General features: G+C 54.1%; 1 protein-coding gene across 1 annotated transcript in view; it reads left to right on the top strand.

Moving 5' to 3' along the window:
- Positions 1-20,307, top strand: part of SLC67A1 (solute carrier family 67 member 1) — a 75,123-nt gene that overhangs the window by 49,840 nt on the left and 4,976 nt on the right. Inside the window, exons 6-10 of the mRNA XM_074230812.1 lie at positions 2,325-2,440; positions 4,689-4,799; positions 6,691-6,791; positions 16,928-17,029; positions 18,526-18,646. Coding sequence (XP_074086913.1) covers positions 2,325-2,440; positions 4,689-4,799; positions 6,691-6,791; positions 16,928-17,029; positions 18,526-18,646 — 551 coding nt within the window. The remainder of the gene's footprint in view (positions 1-2,324; positions 2,441-4,688; positions 4,800-6,690; positions 6,792-16,927; positions 17,030-18,525; positions 18,647-20,307) is intronic.

The raw sequence follows: 20,307 nt of genomic DNA on the forward strand, positions 1-20,307 counted from the left end.
CACTTCATAATGACCTAGCTGTGTGGCCTTGGGCAAGTCCCTTAACCCCATTGCCTTAAATAAATAAAAACAAATTTTAAATCCCCCACAAGAATCCCAGAGGTAGATTTTTTTTAATGCCCATTTTACAGATGAGGAACCAGTGAAAAAGAGGTCACTACCTTCCAGGCAGCTCCCTCTACCTCCCTCCACTTTCTCCCAGGGACCCAGGGGCAGCAGGCTGGGGACCACCCTCTCTTGGCCATGGATGGAGGAACGACATCTCACAGATCTCTGCCCTCCCAAGCCGAGGCCAACCTGGGGAGGCTGGTGCTCCTGGAGCCTCTGCTCCCACCGGGCACCTGGACACTCAGGGCGCTCTCCCCATATCTCTCTCCCTTCCTCTGCCCTCCCTCCATTGTCCAACACTCCCCATCCCCATCCCTGGCCTACTGGAAGTCACTCAGCACCTGGGAACTGAAAAAAGCTAGGGGCTCCCTCCCCCATGCTGGGCCTCAGTTTCCTCATCTGTCTAGCTCAGTCCTTGGAGAGTCTCTGACATGGCTAGGAAGGGGCTGTGGGCTTCTCCTGCAGCCCAGACCCTCCTCAGTCTCTGGGAGCTTTGGGCCTCCCGGGCTCTTCCCTGTGTCTGGGGCTCTCTCTGGACAATGCCCTGGCTTGGCTGGCCTAGTCCTAAGGCTTCTTCCCACACCGCTGTGGGGTTTGGGTTGGCCCAGGACCAAAGGGACGCTCACTCCAATGGGGTTTCAAAAGAGAAGCGGGAAGGGAGTGGGGGTGGGGAGAACTGGAAGAGACCTCAGGGGTCATCTGGCTCCACGGTCTCATTAGACAGATGAAGAGACCAAGGCCCAGAGAGGGGAAGGGGCTTCCTCGGCATCCTCCAGTTAATGATAATAATAATACATGGCATTTGGTTGAGGGTCCATAACGCTGAGACCAACCTCCCCATTTTACAGATTTTAGAGACTGAGGTTAGAGCAGGGGCAGTAGGACCTGGCTGGAGGAAGTTCAGAGGCCAGAATCTGATCTCTTCCTCTTTTGGGGGGGTAAACTGAGGCCTAGAGGGGTTAAGTGGCTTGTTGGAGGCCGTGGTGGAGGCTGGAGCCAAAGCCATGCCAAGTTTTCTGCCCTCTAACCAGGCTTGGCCCTGCACCCCCCCAGGCCCCTTCCTTGTGGCCTCTGGAGGAGCCCAGAGCCCCTTTCAGAATCTTGAGCCGTCAAAGCCTCCCAGCACCCCCTCCCCCACCATATCCCAGCTCCCCCTCCCACTCCCACCCTCCGTCATTGCCCAGGGGCCAAAGCCCCCCTGGGGTCAATCCTTGAAGGAATCTGTGCAGGCTGAATGGGACCTTTATGGGCCAGACTTCCCCAGGAGGAGTGAGCTGTGGCCCCAAGACTGTGCCCCCCCAGCAGGGCTTCTCAGGGGGCTGGGATTCAGCCAGAAGGGAGCACTGGGCTGGCCCACCCAGATGGGAGGGGAAGGGGAGGAGGATGGGGGGCAGAGGAGGAGGAGGGATGATGCCCATAATCCTCCCCAGGCCACCAAATCCCAAAACAAAAATTGAGAGGCCTCGAGTCCTGTTCTTCCTGAGGCAGCTAGGAAGAGCAGGTATAGCCCTGAGCCAGGAGTCAAAGACCTGAGTTCAAATCCAGTCATAGACACTAACTAGCTGACTCTAGACAAGTCACTTTATCTCTGTTTGCCTCAGTTTCCCCAGCTACAAATAAGGATTCCAATGGCCCCGGCCCCCCCCAGAGGCACCCCCTCAAAGGGTTGTCCTAGGAAGCAGATGATGTCTTACCTCAATACCTCCACACAGTAGGTGCTCCAAAAATAGTTATTGCCTTCACCTTCTCATCCCCCCCCCCCATCCTGAGGAAGCCGGTATCCCCTCCTACAGGAAACTTCCTCTGATTTCCCCAGTCATTAGACAAGCCCCACCCCCACAACGTATTTCATATGAATTTTGCTGAATTTCCTGGTCTTAGAACGTGGTACCTCCCCTCCCCCTCTTCCAGGGGATTCATTTTTCATCTTTTTTCAATCAATAAGTCTCTGGTAAAGACCACCAGGTGCCTGGCCCATCCCAGGCACAGTGGGACACCCCCTGCCCTCAGGCACCACAAGTGCCTAACCCCCCCACAGCCAAGGCCCCTGACACTAGTGGCACTCAGAGCTCCCTACGTTGGAAGGACGCCCATATGGCCAGTGAAGGCCAGATTCAGATCCAGGCCCTCTGACTTCAGGCGTGGCTGCCATTGGGATGACTGGGGGAGGGGAGAGAGAAGATGACCCTCTGAAACTCATGTTTATCCTTTCCCAGGCTCTACGCCCCTGCCTCTGTCGCCTTCTTGGCAAACATCACCTGCACCGTGATTAGCTTCATGTGCATCCCCACAAACACCAAGGTCACTTCTGAAGTCGAGGCAACCCCATCAGGTATGCAGATTGGGGGGGGGGTGTAAACCTGAGCCTCAGTTTTCTCAGGTCAATGTGAAGCCCCCATTCTGATTCCCTGGATTTTAGGGCCTCTGAGTGAATGTGGGTGGCCGGTGCATCTGGGAAGGGAGAGGGGGACTTGGTTCCCATCTCAGTACGTCAGAGCCTTGCACCACACAAGACCAAGGCTATAGAGTGAGTTGGGTGGAATCCCTGCCCTCCAGCTGCTTCTGGTCGAAGACAGACTGAAGGATAGAGAACTGGGGACGATTCTCTAGGGAGAAGCAGAGCAAGCTTCCAGCCCCCTGGGGTTTGGCAGCAGGGTCAGGGCAAGGTCCAAACGGATCTTCAAAAAATCCACAAGAGAAAATGAAACCAGTGCGAGTCCTGCCCAGCTGACATTTTGGTTTGCTGTGAATAATGTGAGTTTGGGGTTTGTGTGTGGCCCTTTTCTGGCTTGTTTAGTTCTCTTTCTAGTTGGTTGACTTCTAGGGGGGCAGAACTTACCTTACAAAGCCTCCTGCCACCAAAGGAAGCAGACTAGCCTGGGGAAGGGGCTGGCTTGGAAGTCAAGGACCTCTGCCCACATGTGCTTGGGCAAACACCCAACACCTTTGAGAGGGGGGACTTTTCATTTTTGGTGAGAGGATAGGCTTTTGGGGTCCCCTCCAGGTGGTTCTCAGGTGCCAGAAACCCTTTTGTGTCTTCTATAAAAGGGGCACTCATTTAGGCAAGGCAGGAAAGGGAAGTTTTGACCACTTGAGAGAATAGGTGGGCAACCTTTAATCCCCCTTTGATCAAAGTCCTCATGTCCACTGACAGGTGCACATATTCAGGCAACCAAACCGGAGGGCCAACTCTGGGAATCTCTGGTGGTGGGTTTTCAAAATGGGGCACGTTCGGGTAGTATGGCGACCACGGTGGGACCACTGGGCTCTCCGATCTCCCAGACCTGCTTTAATGAGATGACAGCACGGGTCCCTCTCTGGGATGGAGTGTGTGTGTGTGTGTGTGTGTGTGTGTGTTTGGCTGGCTTCCCTCTGCATCACTGCCCGAGCCCACCACTCCCCTCCATTCATAGAGCAGCCCTTCCCCCACCAATGGGCCCATCAGAATTAGGCTGACATGCCATCCTTCACCAGTCCCTTGGCACCTCAGTCATGCCCAGTCTCTAGTCTAGGCATCTGCCAAACCCTGAGCTTGGCACAACTTTGTATTGGAGTTGTAACTAAGATGAGGTGAGCAGAGTTTTGTCCCATAGTGCCCAAAACTACAGCAGATGGAAATAATTGAACTTAGTTAGCAGGACCATAGACACTATCGGGGCTCAGGCCTCCCCTGGCGCAGAGCCCACCCCCAGAATTCAAACTCAGGTCCTCTGGCTGACCCCAGGTCCAGCTGCTTTTTCTGTGATGCCTCAAACACCTCTGTTTATCTAGATGGAATTGAATTTGATAAGCAAATTCTAAACTGTAGTAGCAGCAGCTGCTGCTGCTGCCTTAAGGTTTCTGGAAACACTTTACACATATGATCATGGTCTGGGAGGGAGGGGCTCTTCATATGTTCATTTTATGGATGAGAAGCTATGGTCAAACTGTGCATTGAAGTAGGACCTAAAAGGGCCCACTAAAGTCCTATGATCTTGGAAATGGAAGGGACCTTGGAGATCCTTTGGTTCCTTTTATGGAGACGGAGACTGAGGGTCAGGGTGGCTCTGTGGCCATTTTGTCGGGGCTGGGCTGTTAACCAGGTCTATCTTGTGTTCAGATGAAGTTTCAGATGGCGATGCATTTGTACTTGGGCAGTCTTGGGTTCCAGTTCCTGCATAGCCCTGGGCAGATAGATAGGTAGCTTCCCCTCTCTGGCCTCAGTTTCCTTCAAAATGTGGGTGACAATAGGGGTTCTCTCTCCATTCCCTCTGCACTGGCTCCTCTGGCCAGGACAAAGGTGGTCCAGGGTTCCGAGTGGAAAGGCTCTTCTTTGCTGTCTATGTCCTGACGACTAAATGGACTAACACTAGATGGGCTGGTGAGGTGGGGAATCAGGACGGATGAATGACCAGCACCCCTGGAAGCCCGCTGGCCAAGTGGTGAAGGGGCTGAGATCAGCAGAAGGAATGCCTCCCCCACTCAGGAAGTACCTGTATCCTGCAGCTGGGAATGGTGGATGGTCCCAGTGATGGGAGCCCCTGGTCTGGGCAGCCTGGGTCCGCCAGCTCCTGGCTCAACCTCCTTGGTTGTCTCCCCAGGCAAACCCCCAACAGCTGGAGTGTTTGATCTGAAGGAAATCGCCCGCCTCCTGGGCCTGCCTGGGGTCCGGCCCATTTTCTTCATCAAGATCCTCTCTGGTTTTCCATCAGGTGAGTCCGGGTTAACCTCCTTGTCACCTAAGAGAGAAGCAGCAGGGAGGAGAGCCCCTGGCTGGGTCATGTGGAAGCGGGCAGAAGGCTGGGCCCTCAGACCCTCAGACCCTTCCCCTTCCCCCAGTCCTTCCCCACTGTCTGTCTGGGCTGGGCCCCAGAAAAACCCCAAGCCCCAACTGTTCCCTGTCCCAGACAGAAGTGACCCTGTCCCTCTCACTAAGAGCCTCACCCCCTCCCCAGGGTCGGTGACTCCTTGGTCAATCGGGGCCCTTTGTCAAGCACCTCCGCTCTGCCTCCCGTGGACAGCCCGGCTGCCAAGGGGCAGGTAGCCCTGTCAGCCTTCCTCCAGTCACATGTGAGGAGCCCAACAAGGTGCTGAAATGGCGATCCGAGGATCTGCCACTGATACTTGCCTACTGTGTGACCCTGGAGAAGTCACTTCCCCCTGGGCCTCGGTTTCTCTGACTGTAGAATAGATGTGAGAAGACTCATGTGCCCTTTTTGCCAGGACTGTTCTCAGAAGGTGGTCTGGGTTTTTGTTTGTTGGTTTGTTTTTGGTTTATTTGAGGCACAGTTAAGTGATTTGTCCAGGGTCACGCAGCTAGTATGTGGCTGAGGTCAAATTTGAACTCAGGTCCTGCCCCTCAGAAGGTGTTTTCTAAATCTTGAAGCTGCTGATAGTGGGCATCTTTGGCAAGGGTCTCCCAGGCTGGACCATTACTGATCTTGAGGGCATGTGAAGGTTTATATCTGCTTCCCCTGCCACCAACCCCCTATGGATGTGATCATCACCATTTTTCAGCTAAGGAAACTGAGTCAGGGAAGCTGATGATTTCCCCGGGGAGCTTCTAATCTGCAGGGAAGGGGTTGGACTGGCCACCCCTCCCCTATCCAGGTGCCAGGAGAGACTAAGTCCCCAAAAGGTCCCCAGGGCAGAGTTTCCCTGTCCCTGGTGCACAGGTGCCCTTCTCCATCACTCCCCTGGGCAGAGCCATGCCAGGCAGCCAGGACACAGCCTCTATCTGCTCCAGCCATCAGCTCCCTTCCCCGTCTCCCACTATCAGGTGGCAACCAGAACCCCTGAGAAGCAGCTTGTGCCCAGACAATGGGCCTCTGTGCCCCAGCCCCCAGCCCCAGAGTCTAGACCAGAGGTGTCATTGTGGATGGGAGGGAGGCGCTGGGGCTCCAATGTTCCCTGGCTGGGCCTGCCCTGCCCCACTTCTCCCTTTGTCTCCCTCCTGTGTCCCTGGGCTGCTGCTCATCTTCTGTCCTTAGCTGCCCCAGAGAGCTCACTCCTGTCCCCCCACAGGGGAGCGTGGAGACCACCGCAGTCCCACAAGGAAGCCGGACTCCCTAGAGCTCTACATGGGGCCAGAGACAAAGGCTAGAGAGGGCTTGGGGAGAGCATGGGCCATTCACCACCTGGGTTATGTGGAAGCGGGCAGGGGGCTGGGCCTTGGACAGATCATTTCCCGGCTCTGTGCCTCAGTTTCTTCATCTACAAAATGCTGGGTCAGGCTCCAACTTGAGTTCTAGGCTCCAGAGCTGCTCTCCAAGCCTAGGGAGGCTCAGCTGGTGGAGGCTTTGTGAAGGCTCTAGCTGAGGTGGGGAAGGTGGGGGCTCCTGCTCGGGGCGGGGGGGAGGCTTGGCTCACCGGACTCACCCAAGGGAGCCGCTGATTTCTGTCCCACGGCTACCACTGTGGGATCTTGGGCAAGTCCCTTCCCTTCTGGGACTCAGTTTCTTCCTTGGGAAAAGGGGTGATGATAATGCTTGCCTTGCCCAGAAAGGCTGGGAGGGGAGAGACCCCTGTCCCTGGTCCTGCTTCCTCCACACCTTCCCCTCCCCCTCCTCGCACAGCCCCTCACTGGCCTCCCTCTCCCCCCAGGGCTCTTTATGATCATGTTCTCCATCATCTCCATGAATTTCTTCGAGCTGGAGGCTGCCCAAGCCGGGTACCTCATGTCCTACTTTGGGGTTCTCCAGATGGTAAGTGTGGGCCCCAGGCCTCCTCTGACACTGGGGGAGGGGCCAAAGGACCAGGTGTGACCGGGAGCACATGGACTGCCAGGGCAGCTAGGTGGTACAGTGGATAGAACACTGGCCCTGGAGTCAGAAGGATCCGAGTTCAAATCCAGTCTCAAACCCTTAGTTGTGATATGACCTTGGGCAAGTCACTTAACCCCATTGCCCTGCAAAAACCCAAAGCCAAAAGCAAAAACAACAGAACATGGACTGTCAGAGCTGAGAGAAACCTTAGAACATCGGCGTGGGAGCTAGGAGGTTCTTCTGAAGAACATCTGGCCAAGCGACGGCTGGGGAGCTAGGATCAGAGCGGGTAAGCCCTCTGCCCAACAGCACACAGCCAGGTGATGGCAGCTGGGAGGCTGAGCAGGCGCCTTCAGGACAAGGTCCCTCCCGGATTGTCAGCAGAGGGGGGCAGCCAGGCCTGGCCGGCAGCCACCCTGAGGACACCCTTGGGTCCAAAAAATGAATTTTCCATTGCAGAGTTTACCCCTTGGGGAGCCCAGGCTGCCAGGGGGGTGGGAACACTCCCGAAGACAAAATGGGCCAAAGCCATCATTAGCTGCTGAGGTTTCCCTCCAGCCACTAGCACCTGGGGCTTGGCATGGGAGGAGGGAAAGACCCTCTGGCACCTGGGACACAGGGAGGGGAGACCTTCAGGACGGGGGTCCCCAAGAAACCAGGTTGACGGGCAGGACAAATGCCCACATCTGAGAAGTGACTTGGCACTGATAACCAGGAAGGATGGCAAGGCTAGTTCCCAATGCCCGCAGTCAAATCTTTGATCCGCAGTCAGTGAACTTGGCCTCAGTCCTGCGGCCCACATAGGCTCCTGAGGCCGAGGTCCTGGCATGGTGCTGGCCCCCAGCCCAGCTCTGCCCGTGGCCCTGGCTGCCAACCTCTGACAGCAAGGATGTTGAAATGGAGCTAAGACTCTCAGTTGAGAAGGCTAAGACCACTGGACCTCCAGGAGGCTGGGCCTGCAGGAGTCGGACCCAGGGCCAATGCAGCCCTCCCCGCAGCAGCTGACTCCCCAGCCTGCTTGTGGTCTCAGGACACTGTTCCCAAATGTCAGAGAATGAGCTCCCCATCCTTGGAAGTCTTTGGTCAGGTCACTTATTGGGAATGCTGTGGGGGCAGAACAGAATCACCTCCTTAATACCAGGTCAAGGAGGGGCTCATCTCCATTTTACAGAGTAGGAAGGGGAGGCTTAGAAGGAGCTTGTCCAGGGTCAGAACATCATGGCTTTCACTCCCAAGTTCCCTTAACCATCTTCCTCCGGGGGGGGGGGGGCTGGGGTGTAAAAAGGCTTGAGGACGGCCCCATGCTGAATGGAACCAGAGCTCCGACCCTCCGCGGCCCCCTCACGGGCCCTGGCACGCTTGGCAGCCACCCACCCATTCCTCCAGAGACCAAAGGCAGCCGGAAGCCCAACCCACACCAAATGCTGTTGGGAGATGGGCCGTGGCAGCTGCTCCTGGGGCCCAGGGGCTCAGTGCACACAGATGTCGCCATTGAAGAAGCCACACTTGTTTGCCTGCGGAAGCAGGAGCCGGTGGACCTGCCTTCCTCACAATGCCCACTGTTTACATTTGATAAGGTTTATTGAGAAGACGGCTCATTTGACCAACAGCCACTCTCAGGGCCCCGTCTGGCAGTGAGCTCCCTGTCTCTGAAGAGATCCAAGCTTGGGGTTACATTATTAGGTTGGAGGCTGGATGAATCTCTGTGTGGGAGTCTCAGTCCCTCTCTCAAGCCTGCTCAGCCAAGAGACTGTTCCTCTGGGGTGTCTGGGGGGGCATGGCAGCAGGCACATTGACAGACATCTCTCCCTGCAGGGAGACTTGGGGTGAACCTGAGGCCTATCAGAATCATTGGCTCTCACTTGACCCCAGAGCACCAGGCAGACTGGGAAAACAGAAGGGTCTGAATTTGGGAGAAAGCTTAGAGATCATTAGACCAATCTCTTCTTTTGACAGAAGGGGAAACTGAGGTCCAGAAAGCAGGGAGGAACTTGTCCAAACTCACGGAGGTTCTTTGACTCCAAGCTTGGGGCTCCTGTCATTACCCCACCCAGCTGGCACTGCCCCATGGGTAATCTCTTATATCTCTACCCTGGTGGAGTATCTCTGGTTTGGTCTGGTCAAAGGATCCAAGCCTGAGGCTGCAGAACTGGCCTTCAGCCTCCGGTCACTGGTCACTTCCTGGGTTAAAGGGCCAAGGGAAATGCTTGGGGACAGAGGAAAGCAGAAGTGGGCACTTGGCCTCATGGGAAGTCTGCTGGGTTATACACCCCTGCCAAACCCCAGGACCCCAGAGCGTGGGATAAGGGCCCAGTGAGAGCTGCCAGGCCCAGTTCAGCATCTGCTTACAGTGGGACTCAGACCAGCTCAAACACCATTTTGACAAAATAGAACCAAAGAAACACCAGAGGAGCCTCGACACACTCCTGACTCTACCCTTGCCAGTCTGCACCTTGGTACGTCTGTCAGATGGATTCCTGATTTAGGTCACAGGCCCAGTCTCCGATTCATCAGACTTTATTAAGCATGAGTCAAAGCCCCAGCCCTGGTTCTGACCCTCAGAAAGTTCCCCACAGACAACTGAGACATCACCTGGACAGGGTCATCGAGGAGGCTGCAGTCTGAGGGAAGACTCTTGGAAAAGAGAGGAAAGGAGGACCCACTTGGAATTGGGGAAAGAAGACAAGACTTCCCAAGGAAGCAGGGTCTCCAAGCAGGTCCTTGGGGGCTCACAACTGCAGCAGATAGACCCCTGATGCTCTGTACAAGGCTGGCCTCTTGTTGCCTCTTTAAAAAGAGACTCATAATAACACCGACCTCCCTGAGTTGTGAGAATCATATGGGAGAAAAAGACAGACAGACAGACAGATAATACATACATACAAAGATGAAGATAGAAGGAGACCAAGATATGAATATACAGATGAAGACAAAGCTAGAAATGGATGATGGACCAATAGATAGATACAGCGTGATTTGCCAGCCTTGGTAGCCATCACATTGATTCATTATTATCCATGATTGTCATTCCACGCAGGGGTAGAATGGGAGTAAAGGAGCACAGAAGGCTAGCCTCATTGGGGGAAGAGGGTAGCTTGGGCCCATTTGACTGGATCAGAGTGTGGAACAAGAGCTTGGGTAAAGTCACAAGAGCCAGTGTCCATTCGTGGGGTGCATGTGCTTGGGCAGCCAAGTGTTAGGCAAGGACAGGGTCCAACTGGGTCTTTTCAGAGGAGGGAGCCCAGAATGCTGAAGGACTGAGGTCAAGCCAAGGAAGACCTAGCTGAGGGAGCTGGGGTGTGCAACAGAGATGAAGGTGGGGGCCATGAGCACGTGTGAATATACCGGAAGGATCCGCCATATCCCCTTGCCCAAAGGGCAGATCTGTAGATCATGGGGGATGGGGCACTGCAGAGAGGCTCATTCAGAAGTGAAGTCAGGAAAAATATCCCCAGTTTGAATAGAAGACTGTATAAGCCTTTTACCCCGCCACTCCTCTATTGGACACATGGCCCCAAAGAAGTCAAAGACAGAAACACAACTCTTATCATCTGCCAAAATATTTATAGTCATCTTTTGGGGTCACCAAGGACTGTAAACAAAGGGGGAACCCAAAACCTGGGGAATGAGTGGCAAACTTTTGGTGTACCCACAAATGTAATGAGGTATTATTGTGCAGCAAGACACAGAACTGAGTGGAATTAGAGAAACATGGGAAGATTTGTATGAACAGATACCAAGCAAAGCAAAGAGGTGAGGAGAATAACAGGCACAGGAATTGCAACACTGCATGGAAAAGATCATGAAAAAGAAGGCGACCTCTGGGAGGGAAAGAAAGCAGCCTTCCCTCCTCTCAGCAGTAGGGAAGAGAGGCAGAGACTATGAGGTTGCTTGTCTTTGTCACAAGGGAAGGTTCAAATGGGAAAAGGGTGGGCAGAGAAGAGTGAGTCCCAGGCCCTGCCCAAGAGGCTGGCATGTGGAGGGAGCATCCTCAAGGTCTTAGAACAGGCACCAGAGGACTATGGCTCAGGTGATGAGTTCCGGGAGAGAACAGAGCAGCCTCTCAGCCTCCTGAGATCCCAGGAGGAAGTGAACTTGTATTAGATCCTGGAGGAAACAGGGAGTCAGCACCCAGAGCTCTTTGAGCAGGGGAGTGACCTGGTGAGTCTGGGCTTTGGATGACCAATGTTGAAGTAGTGTGGAGGACAGCTTGGAGAGGGGAGGCCAGTGAGGAGACTGCTGCAATAGTCCAGGTGACAGGTGATGAGCATACTGGAGAGCGAGTACTGGCTAGTACCACAGAGTTAACCAGCTTCCCTTTGTCCCTGTGACCTGTGTAGGCAACCAGGGTGTTGTCTCTGTGTCCCTCATACAAAGGATTTCCTTCCTCTGCCAGTGGCTTCTGCTGCTGCTAGGTCTGGGCCGGCATCTAGCCAGTCTTAACTCCCATTGCTCAGGTTACATCCTCCCCAGAGACTGGGTCCCAAGCTGGGGCCAGTGACTGCATTGGAAACCTGAGCCCCCTGGGAGGAAGCAGCTCTCATCTGGAAAAAAGGGCCAACCCCAGCAGCTCTGCCACTTTTAAGGCTTCTTCCAGGCCCTTAGGGCCTTTCTCTGAAACCTGAGGCCCAAACTAAATCATTCATTTTAACAGCATTTATTAGGCACCTGTTGCATGCCCTCAACCCAAAGACAAAATGGCTCTCAGGGTCCTTCCATAGCTTAGAGAATAAACACAAGGATTTTTTAAGGACAGAAGGAACAAGAACACTTAGAAAGATCTGGAAAGACTTTGGGGAGAGGAAGGTTGGGGCAGGTAGCTCCTGAGTTGGAAGCTAAGGATTCTTAGAGGCATGGGGGACAGATTATACAAAGGATCAAAGATGGGCCCTGTGAGAAGCAAGTTTATCTGGAAACAGGAATAATTCTTAAGAAGAAAGTAAGAATCTGACTTCTCAGGACATTGTATGCCAAGCTGAGAAGCTGATACTTTATCCTAGAAGCAAAAAAGTAGCTCTTGAGAGGAGGGTATGACCTGGTTGGACCTGTGCTCTTAGAAAGTTGTTGAAGGGAAGAGAGACTCGAAGCCAGGAATCCAATAAAGAGGTTATGCCAAGGGTCTCACCTGGGATGGTGGCTGGGGGGGTTGGATACTGGAGATTTCAGAAGGGTTGTAGAGACAAGATACTGGTAATTACAGAAATAAAGTGCTGTTAAGACAGGTTGGCCCTAAAGCTATGAGCCTCTTTTCAACAACCTGGGAGGCTGGGAGGATGGTAGTATCTTCAATAGAGACAGTCAGGGAATGTGTCCCTATGTAATAGATGCATGATCCAGTGTCACTGGACCGCAGATTAGTGGGTGGGGACAGGTAAGGTAAAAGAAGACTGGAAACTTGGGGTCTAGACAGGCCGGGAAAGGTTTTAAAAGTCAAATAGCATTTCTGGTCTTGCTCCTGAATTAAATAAGGAAGTATTGGAATTTATTGAGGTGAGGAGAATGACATGGTGGGACCTGCACTTTAGGAAAATCACCTTTGAAAACTGCATGGAGGATGGAATAGAGTGGGGAGAGTCTGAAGGCAGGTAGACCCACCAGCAGCTATCGCACTAGTCTGGCTGATGAGGGTCTGCACCAGGCTAGGGGCTGGACCAAAGGAGAGAAGGTATTGGAGAGATGGTACAGAGAAGAAATGGGCCAGAGAGGCCACAGGGGAGAAGTGGGCCGGGGAGGCCGCAGAGGAGAAACGGACCGGAGACAGTAGAGATAAAATCGATCAGAAATGTAGCAGAGGTGAAGCTGGCAGAACCAGGCAACAGACCGGATGTGAGGGGGAAGTGGGGGGGTTCCATTTTGGACATGTTAAGTTTAAGATGACAACTGGACATTCAGTTTGAGATGTCTACTATTGGAGATCGGAGATTTGAGGTCAGCAGGGAGCTTAGGGCAAGAAAGGACAATTTGGGAAACACCGACATAGATAGATAGATGGTGACTAAATCCACGAGATTGAGTGAGCTCACCAAGCCAAAGAGTACAGAAGAGGGCAGAACCCTGAGGGATACCTAGAGCTAGAGAATGTTACCTGGGTGAAGATCCAGCGAAAGATTTACATAGCAACTGTACAAGGCTTTAGAGTATTTACCCCAAAAGAAAGACCTTGTAAGTTACCTCAGCCCCATTCTATAGAACAAACTGAGGCCTGGAGATATCCAGGACCTTGTCCATAGTCAGCTCACATGAAGAGTGAACAGCATAGCTCAACTCAAACTCATGTCTCACCCTCAGGGTCTATGCTTTCTTTGCCACACGATGGCTTCCAAATGTGGCATTTTATAGAGGAGTCTATTGAGGCCCCAAAGAAGTGACAAGATCTGCCCAAAGTCATACAGCTGGCTGGGGCCAGAGTCAAAGCTGCAGAGGTTTATCCTTGTCTTATGAATCCTTTGGCATCTGAAGTTAAAGCTGCCCTCAGGCACACCTGGAGAATGGGAGCTGAGAGAGCTAGATGCCTCAATCAAGGTCTGTGTAACTCTCCCTGGACTCAGGAGAGAGCTGAGATCCACAGAAGCAAAAGAGCTGAACTGGGCAGGAGCTCGTTGTACATCTAGAACATCTAATGGGGAGCAATAGGGCTAGGGTCATGCTATGAGTGAGTGGCGGGGCGCAGATGCAAAGCCATGCCATATTCAAGTCAGGGAAAGGTGAGGCCCTGCAGCACTACAAGCTCCCCTGTCTGCAGTGGGTGGGTCCCAGGTGTGGACTCTGCTCAGGTCAAGACAGATTAGAGACCGTTACTCACTTCACAGACATGAGAAAGAGAACTCCCACTTTAATTCAGGTCTTACAACATACATGAAAGGCCGGTTCCTCCCTGGCCTGCTGGGCCCCAGCCCTAGTTTTATGACAGAAGCTGCTGAGTCACCATCATTCAGCCAGGGGAGGCCTCTTGGGGCCTTTCCATCCCCAGCTGCCTTGTCTCTCCTCTGGGGATTGTCCATAGATCTGCTGGGGTGATTTATTCAGTGGTGTCTCTTTCCTGCTCGTCCTCCAGTCACCTGAACTACCCCTGGTCATTTCCAAGAAGCTAACAAAAAGCTAACTTTTTTTTTTTTTTAATGAGCATACTTCTGGGGTGGCTAGGTGGTACAGTGGATAGAGCACCGGCCCTGGAGTCAGGAGTACCTGGGTTCAAATCCAGTCTCAGACACTTAATAATTTACCGAGCTGTGTGGCCTTGGGCAAGCCACTTCACTCCATTGCCTTGCAAAAAACAAACAAACAAACAAACAAATAAATAAATGAGCATACTTCTGACCGAGGTGAAATCTTAAGCTACCAATCCTTGACACCTTAGTGTAAACAAGTAGGTAACCATGGGTTTCCATCCATTGATAATAGTAACTAAACTGTTGGGAACATTTTAATTTTTAAATTTATTTTCAAATATTTTCTAATTATGTGTAAAAACAATTTTTACCATGTGCTTTTAAAATTTTTGAATTCTAAACGCTCTCCTTCTCCCTTTCAATGAGGAGACAGGAAATTTGATAAAAGGTTATAAGGCATGCAGTCATGCAAAACGTATTTCCATATTAGTCCTGTTGTGAAAAGAAAACGCAAGCAAATGAAACAAAACAAAATAAGACAAGAAAAATGAGGTAAAGAATCTGCTTTGATCTGCTCTCAGCCTCCGTCAGCTCTTTCTCTGGAGGTGGGCAGCCCTGTTCCTCCAGAGTCCTTCTCTGGAGGTGGGCGGCCCTGTTCCCCCGGCGCCCTTCTCTGGAGGTGGCAGCCCTGTTCTCCCAGCGCCCTTCTCTGAAGGTGGGCAGCCCTGTTCCCCCGGAGCCCTTCTCTGGAGGTGGGCGGCCCTGTTCCTCCAGAGTCCTTCTCTGGAGGTGGGCGGCCCTGTTCCTCCGGTGCCCTTCTCTGGAGGTGGGCAGCCCTGTTCCCCCGGAGTCCTTCTCTGGAGGTGGGCAGCCCTGTTCCTCCAGAGTCCTTCTCTGGAGGTGGGCAGCCCTGTTCCTCCAGAGTCCTTCTCTGGAGGTGGGCAGCCCTGTTCCCCCGGAGCCCTTCTCTGGAGGTGGGCGGCCCTGTTCCTCCAGAGTCCTTCTCTGGAGGTGGGCAGCCCTGTTCCCCCGGAGCCCTTCTCTGGAGGTGGGCGGCCCTGTTCCTCCAGAGTCCTTCTCTGGAGGTGGGCGGCCCTGTTCCTCCGGTGCCCTTCTCTGGAGGTGGGCAGCCCTGTTCCCCCGGAGTCCTTCTCTGGAGGTGGGCAGCCCTGTTCCTCCAGAGTCCTTCTCTGGAGGTGGGCAGCCCTGTTCCTCCAGAGTCCTTCTCTGGAGGTGGGCAGCCCTGTTCCCCCGGAGCCCTTCTCTGGAGGTGGGCGGCCCTGTTCCCTCGGAGCCCTTCTCTGGAGGTGGCAGCCCTGTTCTCCCAGCGCCCTTCTCTGGAGGTGGGCTGCCCTGTTCCCCCGGCGCCCTTCTCTGGAGGTGGGCGGCCCTGTTCCCCCGGAGCCCTTCTCTGGAGGTGGGCGGCCCTGTTCCCCCGGCTCCCTTCTCTGGAGGTGGGCAGCCCTGTTCCCCCGGAGCCCTTCTCTGGAGGTGGGCGGCCCTGTTCCCCCGGAGCCCATCTCTGGAGGTGGGCGGCCCTGTTCCCCCGGCGCCCTTCTCTGGAGGTGGGCGGCCCTGTTCCCCCCGGCGCCCTTCTCTGGAGGTGGGCGGCCCTGTTCCCCCGGAGTCCTTCTCTGGAGGTGGGCGGCCCTGTTCCCCCCGGAGCCCTTCTCTGGAGGTGGGCGGCCCTGTTCCCCCGGAGTCCTTCTCTGGAGGTGGGCCGCCCTGTTCCCCCCGGCGCCCTTCTCTGGAGGTGGGCGGCCCTGTTCCTCCGGCGCCCTTCTCTGGAGGTGGGCCGCCCTGTTCCCCCGGCGCCCTTCTCTGGAGGTGGGCCGCCCTGTTCCCCCCGGCGCCCTTCTCTGGAGGTGGGCGGCCCTGTTCCTCCGGCGCCCTTCTCTGGAGGTGGGCAGCCCTGTTCCCCCGGCGCCCTTCTCTGGAGGTGGGCCGCCCTGTTCCCCCCGGAGTCCTCCCGGGCTACCTAGAATCATCGCATGGCTGCTTGCTACAGTGTTGATACAATGTTGCTGCTCCTGGTTCTGCTCTGTCGCTCTGCATCAGGTCATGGGAGGCTTCGGGGGCCTTTTAAACCCAAGGCTCCGAGAGGCTGAGGACTACAGTTGGCAAATGGAGGAGACAGGATTTGAACACGGGTCTTCCTGCCTTCAGGTCCTGCACTGTCTCCATTCCCCTGGGCTGTCTCCTTCTGACTGCATCCTCTTCAGGGTGGAAGAGGGTGGCTGGAAGGCACTGGGGCTGAAGCAGAGGTTGGACCTGAGTTCAAATTCAGCCTCAGACACTTACCAGGGAGGTGACTCTGGGTGAGTCATTTGTGCCTCAGTTTTGTCATCTGTAAAATGAAGATAAGAAAAGCACCTGCCTTACAGGTTTTTTATGAGGACCAAAGGAGGTGACACTTTGCAGACCTTCAAGTATGGTGGAAATGCTGGCTACTCTCATCATCCACTGCCTGTTTTCTCGTGGCCCTGTCTCTCCAATTTCTTCCCAAAAGGACAATTCCCCTGTAGAATGAGGAAGCCTAGCTCTTTGGGGGAAAGGGCCCCCAAGCCATCCCGGGCTCCACAGCACTCAGACAGACAATGCCCTGATGCCCAGACCACTGACTGGGAAACTCCTTCCTCATTCTCCCATGTGATGATCCCAGCCTTCAGCAAACTTCGAAGCAGACAGGCAGGCATCTTGAAAAGGGGCAACACCTTGCAAGGAAACTATCTGTCCCTTAATCTATGTGGGTCCCAAGCCACCACTGCTCCTGCCTGCCAGCCTCCGAGGCCCTTCTCACACAGTCTCTGAATTAGGGAGGGGGTTGAGGAGGAGGCTGGCTCTGAAGCCCAGGGCCCTCCCATGCTCCTGAGAGAGCCCCTGGCATCTCCGTCGACGCCCAGCTCATGGTACTCGACTTACCGAAAACAACCCTATTCATGACAGATCCAAATTTGCTTTCTTTAGGTGGTCCAAGGTTTGGTCATCGGGCGGTTGACTGAGCGGTACTCCGAGGGTGCCTTGCTTCAGGCCAGCATCCTGGTCTTTGGTTGCGTGGGCCTGGCAATGGTGAGACTTGGTCATCCCCTGGCTCCCTCCCTAGCCCTGGGTGTCCATCCTCAGTGTTCCTCTTTTGTTGCTAAGAACCTTGTAGAATTCTAGGAGCTGGAAGGATCCAGTAGGTGCCAGAACCAACCCCATCCCTCCCTAGGGAAAGGCAGAAATGGAGGAGTCCCAGGAGGTTGAAGGGAGCAAGTTAGTGGTTTGACCTAGGACACAGATATCAGCCCTGAAAGGGAACCTGGAAAGCATCCAGGTTAATCCCCAATTTACAGATAGGGAAACTGAGGCCAGAAAGGGGAGGAACACAGAGAATCAGTAGTAGAGTCCTCTGCTTTGCCCTCACCCCAACAGTACCTCCCCCAGCTTTGGTTGCTACCAAGGCCAGAGGCAGGAGGCTACGTCAAGGAACACTGCAGAGTCCTATTTGGTCTAACAAGAGGCCAGGGCCAGGGACTCCCTGGGAATGTGGAACCAGAAGTCCTGGCAATGCCAGGGGCTGGTTCTCCACAGTCTCTTCCCCTTTCTCCCTACCAGAAGGCAACAAAGCCTGGGAGAGGCGGCATGAAGCGAAAGCTAGGAAGGATCCAGACATTCTCAGGCCTGGTTAGATGTTCCCAAGCCTGGCAGAATTCCAGGCTGGACCAGACAGACTGACCCCCAGGGAAATGGAGGAAGTGGGCTTCTGAGAATTCCCCATCCCCCTTTCCACACCAGTGGCGCCAGAATCCACAAGCTCCTCCCCAGCCCATACCCAAATGGACCCATTCTCTTAGCCAGGCCAACTGAGAAGTTCTTTCAGCCTCCCCAGGAAGTGTCTCCCACCGAGTCCACACAGTCACACGCTCCATGCACACACTCACACACACTCCCAAAGTTACACACACTCACTCATGCACACACTCATGCACACTCATCCCACACTAGTACACACTCCTCTTTCTCATACATAGTTATTCCGACATTCTCACACACATTCTCCTCACATGTATTTATGCACACTCACACCTACTTTCTTATGTGTACACACCCTTACACTCTCACACACTCTCATACACACACACTCATTCTCTCTCCTCTACTCACACACATTCCAACACACTGAGAAGCACAGTTTGTTACTCACACTTTCAAGCCTGCACACATCCCCACACTCACTCTCTCACACCTACATTGTGATAAATAAACACTTGTACCTATCTAACCCATTGTTTTATATACACACACACTCATACACACTCACCCTGTTATACACACACTGTCACACAACTATTCTCTCATACACATTTTTCTCCATACTCAGACACTGTTACGTATATTTTCTTGCACACTCACACCATCACACACACATTCTCTCCTACATACACCGATTCATCTACACACATACACACAGCTCTGATCACCACAGACTTGGTTCAGGGGTGGGGCAGGGAACTCTAACCTCAGAGCCCCTCACCTGACCCAGGAGGGTCTGGTGATCTCTAAGAGGCTCTTCCATCCCACAGGCCCTCATGACCAACGTCTTCCACTTTTGCCTCATTGTCCCCGGCCTGGTGTTCAGCCTCTGCACCATGAACATCGTCACAGACAGCATCCTAACCAAGTCAGTGCCCCCCTCAGACACAGGTAAGAGGCAGCGAGCCAACACAGTGCCAGTTCCCAGAAGAGGGCGAGGGCCCCGTGGATGTGTGGGAGAGGCTGGCACAGTCCTGCCAACCTCAGGAGTATCTGAGAACCTGCCGATCCCAGAGCCGCCCCATGGCAGAACTCAGGTGTCTGGTGCCCTACATTCTCCCTGAACCCCCTTTCCCACCATCCACCAGTGCCACCCTGATCAAGTTCCCAGTGTAAAATGGTGAGGTGAGGTTGGGCTGACCCATACTCAACTGATAAAGAGATATATCTCTGGAGAAAGACAAGCAGCCAGGCAGCCTTGGGGAGGGAAGCATCCTAACGGGGAGGCCAACCTGCTTAGAGAAGAGATGAGGTGGGTGAGAGCCTCTTTGGGAGTGGGGAGCAATGGGCAGCTACAGAGAATTCAAGAGAGGGTGAGGGAGAGTCAAAGCATTGCCCTGGCAAAATCAATCTGGTCCTAGAGGCAGAGAGACTTGGGCAGCTGTTGGAATAGTCCTCACCAGATGAAGAGGGCCAGGGTGAGGAAAGGGAAGGAGAGTCCAGCCTCTGACCCTTCCCAGCACCATCCCCTGAGAAGCAAGGTAGTCCAATGGTTAGAGTCACTCTGGGTCTGCCTGGGCCTCTCTGTCTCAGCCACCAGCCCTGCCTGGAGCCCTTCCCTAGGGCCAGCTCAGCTTGGGGGCTCCATCCTATCCCATCCCATCCTCCCTGTATTGCTGTGGAGAATCCTGGAATGTTTCCTTCTGGGAAAGAAGGGAGAAGGCCATCTTCATCCACCCATTTGGTAACCCAGCATTAATTAAGCACCTTCTGTATGCACAGATCCATTCTGGCTTATGAGGCTGATGCAGAGGTGAGATCAGACACATCTCATCTCTGACCTAGGGAGCTCATCGCCTCAGAGAGAGACTAAGGCACAAACTTGGGGTACTAGGCACAGAATTCAGAATGAACAGACATCCGGACAGAGCCGTGAGAGGGTTGGGCAAAGATCATTGGTCACAAATATTTCCAGAGATGGCAGCCTTGAAGGATTGGTGGGGATTCTCTAGGCAGAGGGTAAGGAAGGAGTCAGGCCCAGCCAGTGAGCAGTCATGGGAAGGCTTCAGGGAATGGGCCAAGCTGTCCGGTTTGATTGAGCCAAGGAGGTGAGTGATATGCCATCGGGTGAGCTGGTTCTGAGTTGTGCACTTTGCTGAGGAGGCCAGGGGAGCCACTGAAGGCTTGAGAGCTAGGGAGTATCCTAACTAGATCTGTGTACTTTCTGGCAGTGGATAAAGGATGGATTGGAGTGGAGTCAGCTGTCCAGCAGGTGAAAGTGGGCACGGGGGCTGTGTTTGGGGGGTCAGAAGGAGGCAAGGGTGTCTCTGCCCGAGTCCCAGGAGATGTGGCTGCAGCCTTCAAGGCTCCAGAGGGCTGTGGGGAGGAGATATTGTTCCCCCATTCTAATCATATGCACAAGCCTGGGGTGCTTCAGAGTCAGGCAGGTCTTGCCCTCAAGCTGCTTCCCTTCTGCCAGAGGACAGAAGTAGTGGAGAGAGAAACTTGGGCTCAGGGTCAGAAGTTTCCTGTCCCCAAGGGGCCGGGGCTGACAGGGAGGTGGTGAGCTCCCTGTTCCTGGAGGTGGAGCCCTCTTTGGGAGGGGGGAGCAA

Source organism: Macrotis lagotis, chromosome 3 (genome assembly GCF_037893015.1).
Source record: "Macrotis lagotis isolate mMagLag1 chromosome 3, bilby.v1.9.chrom.fasta, whole genome shotgun sequence".
Lineage (NCBI taxonomy): Eukaryota > Metazoa > Chordata > Mammalia > Peramelemorphia > Peramelidae > Macrotis > Macrotis lagotis.